This window comes from Heteronotia binoei, chromosome 10 (genome assembly GCF_032191835.1).
Source record: "Heteronotia binoei isolate CCM8104 ecotype False Entrance Well chromosome 10, APGP_CSIRO_Hbin_v1, whole genome shotgun sequence".
Lineage (NCBI taxonomy): Eukaryota > Metazoa > Chordata > Lepidosauria > Squamata > Gekkonidae > Heteronotia > Heteronotia binoei.
This window is the reverse complement of record NC_083232.1, coordinates 85,253,664-85,270,051: the sequence shown is the minus strand read 5'-3', so window position 1 is coordinate 85,270,051 and position 16,388 is coordinate 85,253,664. Positions and strand designations below refer to the sequence as shown.

General features: G+C 45.2%; 1 protein-coding gene across 1 annotated transcript in view; it reads left to right on the top strand.

Annotated features, from left to right (window-relative positions):
* EGFR (epidermal growth factor receptor) overlaps positions 1-16,388 on the top strand; it is a 232,306-nt gene that overhangs the window by 169,333 nt on the left and 46,585 nt on the right. The window contains exons 12-15 of the mRNA XM_060247751.1: positions 530-729; positions 2,691-2,823; positions 6,631-6,724; positions 10,032-10,189. Coding sequence (XP_060103734.1) covers positions 530-729; positions 2,691-2,823; positions 6,631-6,724; positions 10,032-10,189 — 585 coding nt within the window. The remainder of the gene's footprint in view (positions 1-529; positions 730-2,690; positions 2,824-6,630; positions 6,725-10,031; positions 10,190-16,388) is intronic.

Genomic DNA, 16,388 nt, shown 5'->3' with positions numbered 1-16,388 from the left:
CCATAGAGTTGGAAGGTATCTCCAGGGTCATCTAGTCCAACCCCCTGTACATTGCAGGAAATTCACAAATATGTCCCCTTCACACACATACCCTGTGACCCCTGCTCCATGCCCAGAAGCCAGAAGAAAACCCTCCAGGTTCCTTATATTACAGACCAAAGTGGCCTGGAGAAAAATTGCTTCCTGACCCCAAAGCGTTAATCAGAATTTCCCTGGTCATGTGGGTAGGGATGATGGCTCAGTGGTAGAGCATCTGCTTGGTAAGCAGAAGGTCCCAGGTTCAATCCCCGGCATCTCCAACTAAAAAGGGTCCAGGCAAGTAGGCGTGAAAAAACTCAGCTTGAGACCCTGGAGAGCCGCTGCCAGTCTGAGTAGACAATACTGACTTTGATGGACCGAGGGTCTGATTCAGTATAAGGCAGCTTCATATGTTCATATGTTAAAGGGCCACGAGAACTAAGCCCTGCTGCAACCCTTCTTGCCTTCCCTTGGTCAGCATCCTCTCTGGGGTTTTTTTGTTCCATTGTAGCAGCCGATATGCAGTTGCTGTCACTGGCGTGGGCATAAAATCTCTGGGCTTGCACGCTCTCAAGGAAGTAAGCGACGGGGACGTTGCGATTTTGAAAAACAGGAACCTCTGCTATGCTAACGCCGTGAACTGGACCGCGCTCTTCAGAACAAACAATCAAAAAGCAATTCTCGTCAATAATGGAAACGAAACGGAGTGCGGTGAGTCAATCAATATTTCAGTCAGGAGTAATTGGCGCATTTTAGAAAAAAAGTACTTTCTATTATTGCATGCAGTAGCAGCAAATGCATTTTTGGTCACGTTTTCTCTGCAGTCCATTTTACCCTTTACGCGTGCGTCAGTTTACAAAGATTACTTCTCCATTCATTATTTTACCTCTGTGTAATCCTGCACAAAGTATTAAAGTGGTGGCCTCTGACACACACACACACATGCATGCCCATGCGCACATAAGTGGAACTTCTCTGCTGCCCAGGACTTCTTTTTGTCGTCAAACAATGCTGGGACCCCGGAGGTTAACAATCAGGAAATGACAGAAAAGATACTCTCCGTGTAACAAAACAATATCAAAATATAATTACAATACTTTCCATTCACAGCATAGTATTACAGTGTAAATTTCAGTAACAAATTCAGTGACAAATACCATCCAAAGCACACAACTTCATTACTGTCCATAAGATAATGTCAGGTTCTTTCCAAACAATACAGTCCGACGATGCAAAACCGGTCCATTCTTGTTTCGGATCCTTATGATCCTTCGTCTGGGACCGTCTTATTGATTTTGAATGCAGTAGTCTGAGGGTGCCTTATTTCTTTACTATACGCTGTTTTCCAAGCTTTCTCTAATTTATTTCATTTCATTGCAATGAAATGCTGAAAGATGGAGAAAGAACAGTAGTGTTCTAGTAATGAAATAGAGAAAGCCTGGAAAACGGCGTATGGTAAAGAAATAAGGCACCATCAGACTACTGCATTCAAAATGAATAAGACGGTCTTAGAGGAAGGATCATAAGGATCTGAAACGAGAATGGACCGGTTTTGCATCATCGGACTGTATTGTTTGGAAAGAACCTGATATCATCTTATGGACAATAGTGAAGTTGTGTGCTTTGGATGGTATTTGTCACTGAATTTGTTACTGAAATTTACATTGTAATACTATGTTGTGAATGGGAAGTATTGTAATTATATTTTGCTATTGTTTTGTAACATGGAGAGTATTTTTTCTGTCATTTCCAGGTCTTTTTTTGTAGCAGGAATGCCTTTGCCTATTAGGCCACACACCCCTGATGTAGCCAATCCTCCAAGAGCTTACAGGGCTGTTCATACAGGGCCTACTGTAAGCTCCAAGAGGATTGGCTACATCAGGGGTGTGTGGCCTAATAGGCAAAGGAGTTCCTGCTACAAAAAAAGCCTTGCTGCTGCCACTTTTGTCTATAAGTATTTTCCTGGGCCTTTCTCCCATCCCTGTAACAAATAATTCTTTGCCTCCTACTGCCCTGAGATAACCGCGTAGCCTCTCATGTAGAAGAAAGTCTGAGCCAGAAGGCAGTGGGTGTTCCAAGAGGCTGTTGATATTGGCTAACATCTAGGTAACCCTCCAGTGGGTGTTAAGTTTTCTGGACAGCGGCAGAACTAATATGTGGTGACGCAATCACCTGTGGCAGCAGAAGGTGCCCATTTATCTCTGTTGCTCGCAGGCCACATGAGAGCAAGAAGTGTCATGGGCAGGCCCGAACAGAAAGCTGCCTGGTCACACGGACCTCCACAAACTTGGCACTGAAAAATGCTCAAGGCAGACTTTATAGGAGGGCTTGGGATTGTGTGAGACTGTAGAGAACAGAAAGGGTTTTGGTCTGTTGATAAAGTGGGTGTGGAAGGGTGTATGCTGTTGATAGCTGAGTGTGTTTTAGATATAGTGATGTAAGAGGAAAGCTTGTTTTACTTAATTGACCATCGTTGTACATCTGAGTCAGGATCCTTTTCTCTGGTTACTTCTAAGCTCTATCTTTTGACGTGTCCTAAAGTATAGCGCAATATAGCTTAGATGCTACTGAGTTTTCTTAAACTCCTAAGAGACCTTCCTGTTGCTTGATCTTCTTTTTAAAGTGTGGAATAAGTACTGACATTGGGGCTTCTGTTTCTCTTTCTCTCTTAGCTGCTACGAGACAGTTTTGTCATCCCCTCTGCTCGGATGATGGCTGCTGGGGCCCAGGGCCTTTCCAGTGCTTTTCCTGTAGCCACTTTTCTCGCGAACGGGAGTGTGTGCAAGAGTGCAATATTCGGCAAGGGTAAGAATTCTCTCCACTCTATGCAAAAGAAACTGTGCAGGGGCACACAGCAGCCTGCACCTGTACAATGGCAATTGCATCCTAGGCAGGTGACTTTTCTGTTTTGCCAAGCGGTTTGCGGTTTCACGGTTAAAAGGACACAAGATTCCTGTGGCAACTGAAAACACATTTATTGTACTTACAAGCAGGGCTTTTTTGGTAGCTGGAACTCCTTCACATATTAGGCCACACCCTTCTGATGGAGCCAATCCTCCTGAAGCTCACAGTAGGCCCTGTACTAAGAGGCCTGTAAGCTCTTGGAGGATTGGCTACATCAGAGGTGTGTGGCCTAACATGCAAAGGAGCTCCTGCTACAAAAAAAGCCCTGCTTACAAGCATTTGTGAGCTTGAGTCCCTACCCTTCATCCCACGCGGTGAAGTGAAACTACCCTCAGCAAGATATACATGGCGAGAGAGTAAAGAAAGAGGTAGGAGCATTGGGTTACATAGTCTGGTTTGTGGCATTCTTGTGAAAAAATGAAAAATGTCCAAGTGAGCACAGTGGCAGTTCACAGTAACCACAAAATACACATTCACCAACAGCAGTTTTGCAGAAGCTATATTATTCTCTAGGCTATAGTAAGGCAATACTTAAGATCAGGGGTGGGATTCTAGCTGAAGCTCCTTTGCATAATAGGCCACACCCCCTGATGTAGCCACTCCTCCAAGAGCTTACAAGGCTTTTTTTTGTAAACTCTTGGAGGACTGACTACACTAGGGGTGTGTGGCCTAATATGCAAAGGAGCTCCTGCTAGAATTCCACCCCTGCTTAAGATCATCAGGGGGGGGGGGCGGAAATTGTAGGAATATTTTGTTAAATCTTGCAGGAGGTCTCTTCTTGATGACTCTTAATGTAGCCTGATATCCAGACCCTATGTTTTTTAATTGTATTATTGTATACACTATAGAATAAATATATTTCTTTTGATACAAATTTTATCTGCTGTAGCTCTACCCTTGAAGCAATCTCAGTACATTTGGGGTTGAGTTGGCTTTCTCCTTTATTTGTTCCCTTCAGTCAAGTCAGAAGTGCTTCCAAAGTGAAGTCCTGAGGTAGTGAAACTCACGGGGTGATTGGATGCTCTGAGTTTTTCTGCACAGTCTCAACTGATTCCTTTCCTCGCTGCAACCTCTGACCCACAAGGCTTTTGTCTCATGAACCTGGGCATTGTGGGGGGGGGGGGGAGGGTTTGATTGATCAGGGCTGCAGTCACACGCATTAAACAACGCACTTCCAATCCACTTTCAATGCACTTTCCAACTGGATTGAAAGTGCATCATTTAGTGTGTGTGATTGCGACCCTGGATGGGCCACTTCTCCTCCTATCACCAGGAGAGGAAGCTGACAGGTATCCTTCATTTTGTGAAGTTCCTGAGATCCAAATTTTATGCTAACATCTCTCTGGGTTACAAAACCAAATCCACTCTTATGTGTAAATAGCTGGAATCCAAATTGCTGTTTCAAGCACACCTAGGCATGCCCAGTCACATTTTTTTTTAAAAAAAAAATCAAACTACTTTTGAAAAACAGCTCCAAAATATGTTTTTAATGCTGTATGTGATTTGGAGTCACAAAACCGTCTCTCCCCCCCCCCCCCCCCAAGAGTGTGTGGAGATACAGATAAATGTGGATCTTTGGGATCCATCTCAAGTAATTATCGCAGCCCTGAAATAAAAAGAATCGGTATCAATAAGGCCTTCAACTGGATAGACTAAATTAGCCTGATCTCATCGGACTTTGGAGGCTAAGCAGGGTCAGCCCTAGTAAGTACATGGATGGGGGAGCACCAGAGAGAAGTGCAGGGGGCGGGCCACGGCAAACCACCTCTGGACGTCTCTTGCCTTGAAAACCCTACGGGGTTGCCATAGGTCAGCTGCAACGTGATGGCAAAAAAAGAAAATAAAAGTATGTGGTTGACTCTCTTTCATATGCTTTTCTTAGATTTAGGAGGGCTAGCCGCGTTGGTCTGAAGCGACTGAACCAAGTTTGAATCCAGAGGCACCTTGAAGACCAACAAAACTGTTGGTCTTCAAGGTGCCACTGGACTCAAACTTGGTTCTGTGTTTTTCTTAACTTTCCCTTCTGCGGCTTAGCTATCGGCAGATGTTATCTTTTTGCAAGCGAACTTCCTCTCGGTGATGCTTTGACCTACATGGCATATTGGATCTCTTCTCACATGATATTGTGAGCATGTAAAGTTTAAGTAGCGGTGCAATTACCTGACACGATGGTAGCTAAGCCATCTGTTTTCGGTTTTCCTACCTCAGGGATTCACAGTGCACGAGAAGGCCTGAATCTAGTTATCAGATCATTTCTGTTTAACTTCTGTAATGCAGGAATTTTTTTTTAAAGAAGGTGCTCCACACCCACCCCCTCATAGAGGAGAAAGAGGATGGAGTCGGTGGTCCTATTATGACCCTGTCAATCTGCCACAGCCAAAATATTAAAGAGACTCATGACTCCCTGAGGCATGTGGTGCATCTGATGAACTGATTCATTTCATTTGTAGCCTGCATTTCTCACTGGGCTCTGGCTCATGAGAGTTTATGCTGCAGTGTTAAACTGATTTCCCACTAACCTTACCTCACTCTCCTCAGTGCAGCTTCCATCAGATTTCGTGCAAGCTGCCCCGAAACTGCAACTCGCTCCGCCTCTTTCGCACAGCAAACAAGATCCTCTAAAAACCAGTTTCTGTTTGCTGCGCAATAAAAGGCCAAGCTAGTTGCAGCCCTGGGACAGATAGTGTGAAATCTGATGGAAACCCTGCGGAGAAGAGGAGCGTGAGAGCAGCATAAGGCTAGTGGGGAATCGGTCTTAGTCTTCCAGGTGTCATGTGACTCTTTCATACTTCAGTGTGACAAGAGTATTGCTGGGGTAATGGTGTTCCCAGTAGTAATGTATGGCTGTGAGAGCTGGACCATAAGGAAGGCCGAGCACAGAAGAATAGATGCTTTCGAGCTGTGGTGCTGGAGAAGACTCTTGAGAGTCCCTTGGGCTGCAAGAAGATCAAATCAGTCAGTACTAAGGGAAATCAACCCTGACTGTTCCCTGGAAGGTCAGATGCTGAAGCTGAAGCTCAAATACTTCGGCCAACAAATGAGAAGGGAGCACTCCCTGGAGAAGACCCTGATGCTGGGAAAGACAGAAGGCAAAAGAAGAAGGAGATGGCTGGACAGCGTTACTGATGTAACAAACACAAATTTGAGCAGGCTTCGGAGGATGGTGGAGGACAGGAGGGCCTGGAGTGACTTTGTCCATGGGGTCACAAAAAGTCAGACTCGACTGTGCGACTGAACAACAACAAATGAACTTTTAGAGATAATAAAGCATTCCACCATCCTCTTACAGTGACTCTTTTTCTTGTTTCCGGTGGGTAGCTATGTTGATTTGATCTGAAGTAACGGAACAAAGTTTGAGTCTACTGGCCCCTTTAAGACCAACAAAGTTTAATTCTGGGCTTTCATGCACATGCACACTTCTTTGAAAGCTTATACCCAGAATTAAACTTCGTTGGTCTTAATGGTGCATCCGGACGCAAAATTTGTTTTTTTCCCTAGTGCTACAAGATAGCTCTACTATGCCCTGTTTGTTGTGCGATATGTTACAATCAGATAACAATGATGCATTAGTCAGTTAGAATTGAAGAAGAAGAACTGCAGATTTATACCCCGCCCTTCTCCCTGAATCAGAGGCTCAGAGTGCCTTACAATCGCCTGTATCTTCTCCTTACGTTACCGCTTAAGATTTCCCTTTCCTTCCCATTTCAGGGAGCCGCGAGAGTTTATGAACCATTCCAAGTGTGTTCTGTGCCATCCAGAATGCTTAGTGGAAAATTCAACTGAGCCGGCTTGCACAGGACCGGTAAGTTCATGCGTGATCTTGCAATCTTACGTACAACTGCGTGCTAAAATAAAGAATTCTATCCATTCCCAAGCATCCATATTTATTCAGGTGTGTACAAGACAGCAAATGCTGAACGGGAGGGTTGATTGCAGGTGACTCTACCGCTGAGTTCTAAAATGAAAAGGGCTTGCCATGAGAGCAGGGATCACAAGCAATAGCGGCCACTTTCGCCACTCAAGTCTCTTCTATGCATTTAATGGAAATATCCAGGCCTCCTGATTGTTCTTCTGAAGATATAGAGCAGGTCTGGGGAGAACTACCTGGGCTGCTTTCACACCAAGGGTTTCCCACGCTTCACCTGCTCTACTGGTACCTTTTTCATGTTTCCACATTATGTCATCCTCCGTCTGTGCACAAGACCATTAAGAGCCTATTCCTTCCACCCAAACAGGCTGCTGTTTCATGCCTGTAAAAATCCCATGTTTCCTGGGCAGGATGCTTTCAGCACAAACAATTTCTTGGGTCTAAAGGGGGAAAGAGTCTAACTGCAGGACTTTGGCAAAGAGCATTTGTGATTGTTCGCAAGGGGCCGGTCCCTTGCAGGAGTTAGCGTCACAGAAGAGGATCACCTGCCTTTTAAGCAGAGGAGAGGCAGTGTCCAGAGGTGCCTCTGAAAATACTTAAAAAAAAATTAAAGGTATTGCATTATTCCTATGCAGTGTTAGTCATGTTGGCGGAGATGCAGGGCTGGCCATAGACTGTCTGGCACCCCAGGCAAGGCTAACTTCTGGTCCCCCCCCCCCCACTAATAACATCACCAAGTCACATGGGGGCACCCAATTCGGCGCCCCAAGAAGACTGGCGCCCTAGGCAATTGCCTAGTTTGTCTAGTGGCAGGGCTGGCCCTGCAGAGGTAGGGGGGGTTTAAACACAGACAAGAGTACTTCCACAGTTCAACCTGCCCCACTGGTGGACCTCCTGATGGCACGGGGGTTTTTTGCCACTGTGTGACACAGAGTGTTGAACTGGATGGGCCATTGGCCTGATCCAACATGGCTCCTCTTATATTCTTATGAGCACATTTTGATCTGTGGCTCCCTCCAGTTTCCCTAGCAGCTTCCTGCTCTGGTTTTCTGGATATTCAGAAGCTGCGAAGGAAATTGGAGGGAGCCGTGAGTCAAAATGCGGCTACGCAACGACGAGTGGGGAATCGATCGCTTGACCCGAGGAAAGCAGAAGCCCAGCGGTGTAGCGATTGCTAACGAGGAATCAGTCCAGGTGTGAAAGGGAAATCACAGCTAACAGTGGAGAGAAAACTGGTAGCCCTTTGCTATCTAGAAACTCCGACTTTGCAATTACGCACAGCATTGTCTTTATCAACCTGACCACTGCAGGAGGCAGTCCTGGTGTGGAAGCAGCCCTCATGTTGTTGGAAAATTTGAATCAAGGATCAGATTCCCTGTGTCCATTCATCTGCTGCTGCAAAAACAGAGACACAGCCGGGCTTTTTTTGTAGCAGGAACTCCTTTGCATATTAGGCCACACACCCCTGATTTAGCCAATCCTCCAAGAGCTTACAGGGCTCTTAGTACAGGGCCTACTGTAAGCTCCTGGAGGATTGGTTCCATCAGAGGGGAGTGGCCTAATATGCAAAGGAGTTCCTGCTACAAAAAAAGCCCTAGAGACACTCCTTCTAACAGGAGTTGTCAAACTGCTTGTCTTTCGATCTGTTAGCAGTTGCTAATATATGTGTTTAACTGCAAGCAACTCATAGTTTTCACGAGCATGTTCTCTTCTTCCCCCACACGCATTTACATCCACATCCAGTCTGGATGGGAAGACATTTGGCTCAAAACACTGGGAAGGAAGGCATGAGGCAGTATAATAGCTTGGGTATTGTTTTTTACCATTCTCTACTCCTGCTTGCAGACTTCTCTGTTCCTGTCACAGAGCAAGCAGCATTTAAGGGGATTTGGGAAGTGGCAGCGGGATAAGGGGAAGACCAGGAGATCTTGCCCTTCCACCCATGGAAATCTCCAGTGAATCTTAACTCCAATGTTAGCTTGATTGTGCAATTTGAGTGGACTTTCCAAGGTGCACAGAATTGTGTTCCTGGGGGAAACTGGACCAATGGTGGACTAATGGACAATGGTTAACGACAGTAACTTGACCACTCTCTCCCAATCCAGCAGTGTGAGGTAATTGTTTGTTTTTTAAGTCTTTAAAGCAGTATATGACTTAAAAAGCAAACAATTTCCTCTCACTTCTGGATTGGGAGAGCAGTATACAGAGTGCCCTGTGGCGCAGAGTGGTAAAGCTTGCAGTACTGCAGTCCAAGCTCTCTGCTCATGACCTAAGTTTGATCCTGGCATAAGCTGGGTTCAGGTAGCCGGCTCAAGGTTTACTCAGCCTTCCATCCTTCCAAGGTCGGTAAAATGAGTACCCAGCTTGCTGGGGGGAAAGTGTAGATGACCGGAGAAGGCAATAGCAAACCCCACCCCATAACAAAAAAGTCTGATGTGAAAATGTCATGATCCGACATCACCCCAGAGTTGGAAATGACTGGTGCTTGCACAGGGGACCACCTTTACCTTTTTAAAGCAACATATAGAAATAGAATAAATAATGTGAACTCTGGGAATACCTGGTGCACATATATCTGAAACTTAATAATATCATAGAGCAGGGGTGGCCAAGGGTAGCTCTCCAGATGTTTTTTGCCTGCGACTCCCATCAGCCCCAACCAACATGGCCAATGGCTGGGGTTGATGGGAGTTGTAGGCAAAAAAACATCTGGAGAGCTACCCTTGGCCACCCCTGTAATAGAGTAAGAATCCATATGACAGTAATGCAAAAATATATTAAATGGTCAAATATACTTTCAAGTGAAACAAAAACACACAAAGAAAAGTGCACCTACAACAATTGTGTTGCCTGTTGTTCGGGAGGGGGGGGAACTGGCATATATCCCACTGTATGGTTCCATTGACTTCAGCCTGGCCATGGCTTTCCAGGGTCACAAGCAGAGGTCTTTCACATCACCTACTACCAGATCTTTTAATTGGAGATGCTGGGGATTGAACCTGAGACCTTCTGCATGCCAAGCATATGCCCCATCCCTTGGCTGTGGCACTTCCCCTCGGGAGATGACAGTCTGTGCTTGAGACTTAAGAACGAATATCGTATTTGATTTTGTATTTCTGTAAATGAAACACAACTTTTTAAAAATGTAACTGGATAAATATTGGTGTAGTTTTGCTTTTGGCTTACATGTACGAAAGACGTTTTTGTTAGCAGTGCGAATAACACCTTGCTTTTTATACAGGGTCCCACCAACTGCACCAAGTGTGCTCACTTCATGGATGGACCTAACTGTGTTAGAACTTGCCCTAATGGCATTCTGGGTGAAAACGATATCTTAATCTGGAAGTACCCCGATAAAAATTCAGTGTGCCAGCTGTGTCATCAAAACTGTACCCGTGGGTGAGTAGAAGTGTTTTGTTTCAAAACAGAGTGAAAGAATGGATTTAATAGGTCGAATTTTAAAACCGATGGAGGTAATGGGTTCAATTTGTGGATTTCACAAAAATAGAAAAATGTAACTAAGCTCATGAACTCAAACTACAGTCAAAATGGAAAGATCTGCCCTGGTTATCCTTCTGTTCCTGGGCACAATTCAAAGTGCTGATTGTTACCCTTAAGGCCCTAATCAGCTTGGGGCGAAGATATCTGAAGGACCATCATCTCCCATGCTATAGGAGAGGGACGCTGGCTTAGTGGTAGAGCATCTGCTTGGTAAGTAGAAGGTCCCAGGTTCAATCCCCAGCATCTCCAACTAAAACGGGTCCAGGCAAATAGGCGTGAAAAACCTCAGCTTGAGACCCTGGAAAGCCGCTGCCAGTCTGAGAGGGCAATACTGACTTTGATGGACTGATTCAGTATAAGGCAGCTTCATATGTTCATATCCATCCTGCCATTTAAGATCTGTGTCTTAACAAGTCCTGCTCTCTTTGCATTCATTATGCACGATACGTAGACAGTTACTCAATGTCATGTTGAGTGATCCATTGTGCATTTTGTCAAAGCCACACCCACACTCTCTTGGAAACTGGCAGATCTAAGTTGCTGTTTTTCTTGGGTTGTTTAGTTCTGATTTGCATCCAGTATCCTGCATTCGGTTAGAGTCTCAATTTTTCTGAGTGCTAAGAGCAACAACAGAGCAGAAATCCATCTTGTTCGCAGCAGTGGCCATACAAATGCCTCTGGAAGCTTATTGGAATGAAGGCGATGCTCCTCCCTTGTGTGTCCTCAAAAGAACCCCAAGAAAGCAATCCTCTGCAGACCCTTCTGAACACATTGATTCCATTGGATTTAGAACAGCATAACTCTGTGTAGGACCACACAGTAAACGTGGAGCCTTCATCCAGCAGAAGAAGCAGAGCTACAGTTTTTACCAGTCATGGATGAGAGGTTTTTTCCAACTAATAAAACATCAGGTTATAATCCTAGCTACTAGAACTTAGTCTGCCTAAGTCTACCTGTTTTAAAAACTTTTAACACACATCAAAGTATATAGAAGTTGTTGTGTCACCAGGCCTTTTTTTTGGAGCACGAGCTCCTTTGCATATTAGGCCACACACCCCTGATGTAGCCAATCCTCCTGGAGTTTACAGTAAGCCCTGTAAGAAGAGCCCTGTAAGCTCTTGGATTGGCTACGTCAGGGGGGTATGGCCTAATGTGCAAAGTTCCTACAACAAACAAAACCCTTTGTGTCACAATGACACAGTGGAAATCTCAACTGCTCTACCATTTCCACCAACCAGTGCTGGTTGTCAAAAGAAAGTCACGGCACCCCAAAATGGCCCTCAGTTACTCACAAGAAGGCTCAAAAGTAACGGCCCAAATTTGAGAACCACTGAAATTAGAATTCTAGTGACATCCAGTGGACAATTTAGATAATTTATTTAAGGATTGCTTATCTGCTAGTATCACAGAATTATTAAATCAGAGCTTCAAACAGGAAGGTTTGAGGATTTCTTCATTTGATTCCAGGGCTATCTGTTATGTTAGAAAGCATATACACACCAAAATGTGTTGGTTTCATAACACTTTCTCACTTGTGGCTTCCTCTAAACAATCCAGGTGATTGAGGTGTGCTGCAAATGATGCATTAAAAAGATAGTCCCCTGTGCAAGCACCAGTCATTTCCATCTCTGGGGTGACGTCGCATCATGACATTTTCATGGCAGACTTTTTTGGGGGGGGGGGTGGTTTGCCATTGCTTTCCCCAGTCATCTACACTTTCCCCCCAGCAAGCTGGGTACTCATTTTACTGACCTCGGAAGGATGGAAGGCTGAGTCAACCTGGAGCCAGCTACCTGAACCCAGCTTCCACCAGGTTCGAACTCAGGTCATGAGCAGAGGGCTCGGATTGCAGTACTGCAGCTTTACCACTTTGTATCACGGGGCTCCTTTTAGAGATCCCATAATCATCCCGTCTTGCAGAATAGTTTGCAGAATTACTTTGGGAGTGGTCCAGTGTAAATACATCCTCATACAGCTATAATACAAGACAGTATAACATATGGTCTATCTAGCAACAGCCACAGGTGGATTGCGTGTTTTGAATTTTTTTAAGTTGATATGACATTTTTACCACTTTGACCTTTGATTCCCCCCCCCCCTTAAAGCTGTTTTAGTGGCAGTAACAGTATGGGCTCACATCCCTACTGTACCTTGGGTGGATGTGTGTTCCTTCCATATCTATTAGTTCCTTAAGGTCAAAGAAGAAGAAGATATTGGATTTATATCCCACCCTCCACTCCGAAGAGTCTCAGAGTGGCTCACAATCTCCTTTACCATCCTCCCGCACAACAGACACCTTGTGAGGTGGGTGGGGCTGGAGAGGGCTCTCACAGCAGCTGCCCTTTCAAGGACAACCTCTGCCAGAGCTATGGCTGACCCAAGGCCATGCCAGCAGGTGCAAGTGGAGGAGTGGGGAATCAAACCCGGTTCTCCCGGATAAGAGTCCGCACACTTAACCATTACACCAAACTGGCTCTACACCAAACAAACTGTGACTGGGGAGATTTATGATCAGATCTGCTGTAGGTTTTGGGAGGGGAGGGGTGTTTCCAAGCAGCAGTGAGGAGGAGAAATCAGGCTGGAGAAGTGGCACTGATGGAGAGGAATGGAGGGGTTTTTTAAACAGAGGCTGGATGGCCATCTGACAGCAATGAGGATCCTGTGAATTTAGGGGGCGGTATTTGTAAATTTCCTGTATTGTGCAGGGGGTTGGACTAGATGACCCTGGAGATCCCTTCCAACTCTTATGATTCTGTGAACTCAGTAGCACTGGAAACAGCATTCGGAGTCTCCTTTTCATGTTAAATGAGCAGAGAGAAATGCCAGCCAAAAAAAGAATGCCCCCCCATTCGAATCTTCTTCTCACAGCTGTTATTTCATGTTGCTTCCTGGGAAATGTGTATATTTCAAAGTTTGTAACTAGAGAATGGAGAACTAATTTTCAAGAAGAAAGCTTTGAGGTTTCCTTTAATTTAAAAATCCATCTCCCCCCCACCCCCCCAGTTAAGTGCCCAGTTGAGCTTTTAGCCCTTCTTACTTCAAAGTAATTATAACAAAAAGAGTTCTTCTAGTCTTTGGGGTAACAGTTTGGTTTTCCCACTGTATGCTGCATTCCTTTGCTCAAATTTTAGTGAACTCACCTTATCATATGGAGCATTCAACAGAATTTTGTTCACATTAATGAGTATTTAAAAAAGAGATGTGTTCTATTTATTCTCTTCTCCCCCGTATGCAGTTTGCCAGATATTATATTTTTTAGAAGAAGGTATTGGATTTATATCCCGTCCTATACTCTGAATCTCAGAATCTCAGAGCGGTCATCTCCTTTACCTTTCCCACCCCAAACAGACACCCTGTTGGGGCTGAGAGAGCTCTTACAGCAGCTGCCCTTTCAAGGACAACTCCTACAAAAGCTATGGCTGATCCAAGGCCATTCCAGCAGCTGCAGGTGGAGGAGTGGGGAATCAAACCTGGTTCTCTGATATAAGAGTCCGTGCACTTAACCACTACACCAAACTGGCTTTTATCATCTAAGTACAGTTTACACTTCAGGTTCACTTCTTCCAGGCGTGGAATGTCTCCAGAAGGCAACCCTCCTCCAGCTGCAGATACGTGGGAATGTATGAATAAGTCCTACAGTAATGTCTGTTGCTCCCCGCCCCATCACCGAGACTGTGAATTGCAACATTTCAGTAGCATAGAGGTCTGATGGGGTCAGGACATATTACTTTCAAAACAAAACAAGTCTTTACCACAATAATGTATTTTGAGAATGTTGACCTTAGAAGAAGTTTAGTTTGAACAAACCCCTTGGAACTTGCATCACTTCTACTTCCAGCTGTAATGGTCTGGTCCTCCCGAATGGCCAAGCGGGGTGTCCAGCAAACAAGGCAGTAGCAGGCATCAAGAGTCAAAACTGTATATTCCCTCTCCATTATATGAGCCTTCTACTCATACACGACGGCTGACCTGGCTTTACAGTGGTTAAGTCGTTGATCCATGAACTAGGAAATTCCTGAGGGAAAGTTGTCGTCTGATTAGACCAGTTCCTATTTCTAAGCCTCCACCCCTGATCTCTGGGGCTGAGGTAATTAAATTGTTTAAACCTTATACTGACTACTAAGATAATGTATGAGGTTAAATACAGCCTTTCAGAAATGGTGCTTTATATACAGTGCTTTATTGATTTTAAGTCAGCCTTTGACTCTGTATCGAGAGATTGATTGTGGACAAAACTAAAAAATACATTCAGTAACAAATGGTTGTTAGGCCCTGACCTGGATAGGCCAGGCAAGCCTGATCTCGTCAGAAGCTAAGCAGAGTTGACTGGCAAGCACTTGGATGGGAGGCCTCCTTGGAATACTAGAGCCAGGAGGCAGAGGCAGGCTTTATTCTGCCACCTCTCTGAATATCCCCCAGGCCCTCAGTAGGAGTCAGTTGCCAGAGGGGACTTCCAGGTGTGTGCACATACACATGCAATTAAAAATACAAAAAAGGGCCTTTGGAAAAAGAAATTGGTTTTTATACCCCACTCTTCACTACCCAAGGAAGTCTCAGAGTAGCTTAAAACCACCTTTGCCTTCTTCTCCCCACAACAAACTCTCTGTGATGTAAGTAGGGCTGAGTTCTGAGAGAACTATGACTGATCCCGGGTTGCCCAGCTAGCTTCATGAATGAGAAATCAAACCCAGTTCTCCAGATTAGAGTCCACCACTCTTAACTACTACACCGTGCTGGCTCTCAACTATTGATTCAGTGACTTTACACAGACACTAGACTAAGGGTTGTGTGTAACAGAGGTGGTTACACGACCAATACCATAGGTGTCTCCAGAGGTGTCAAACAAGGATGTATTCTTGCTCCCACTTCGTTTAATTTTTTATATTAACTCTTGAAGGTGATATCTACAACTCTCCCAAACTGACATTACATCCTCTCACAACTTTATACAGATGGCATAGTATTATTATCCTTAATTTCTATAGGTTTGAAGTGATTATTGAGAGCACTTGCTGAGTTCTGTGACAAAGAATTAACATCCTGAGGAGATCTTGTCTTCGTCAGGTCCATCGAAAACAATTCCAAGCTCAGTGTTGACAGCTTTGGGCTCCAATGACCAAACACTGACAGCTTTGGCTCTGACTACCAGACTACATTCTGGAACCCCTGTGGTCAGTTTAGTTCCTGTGGGTCTGACTGCTAGGCAGTCCCGCCTCATCCAAAGAGTGCTGTTTCAGTTACCCCAGAGGCAGAATATGGTCCGTCGTGTTCTCCTCTTGCGGGACCTTCAGTAAAGGCCCAAGCTTGGGGCCTTCTGCAAAGATATACAAGAAGTCAAAACACAAAGACAAAACAGATGCCACACTCAGACCAATGCATGTGGAGCAGTCTGAGGGTCTGGGTTCAGACAAGGATGTCATTTGGGTTCTTCCTTGTACTGCATCACCTCACATAGGGTGGGACCACACTAGGAAGTTACCACAGCAGTCTCCCAGCTTTGAAAAAGCTAGTGCCGCTTGAGGTGCACCGCATCAGTCAGATGGCATGCACCCGACTGTCAAGACAGGCACGGGCCATGCACACACCAGAGGAGCATTCACACAGCTCCTGTGCATTCATGGTGCACCCTGGCTATTCAGGTGGCTGGAAATACACAAGGAATTCCGTTCCTAGCCCTGTCCTTCAATGAGGTAAGGACAGGAAGGCTGCTGGGGGCAGATATGTGTGTGTATTGGCACACGTCTGGGAGTGGGAGTGGCTATGGCAGGCCAAAAAGCCCATCTCATCACACCCATAGACTTGTTTACGAGGTCCTTTTCCAAGGCAGATGGTAATCCCCCTAGCATTCCTGCAGGACAGCCTCTACCACTGGAACCTGATCCTCCTCTTTCTTGGCAACTGGTAGGCCCACCATATGTCACTATCCTGTCTGATAGATGGGCTCAGCAGCACCCTCAGACATTAGAGGGGCATCACCCCACTTCAAGACCATTCTGCGATGGTTCCATTCAGATCACCATACCGTGAACTGGAGGAAGAAGCATTAGTGGTGTCTCACTGCAGTTCCTAAAGTGCATCAGACCCATCTCCTGATGAT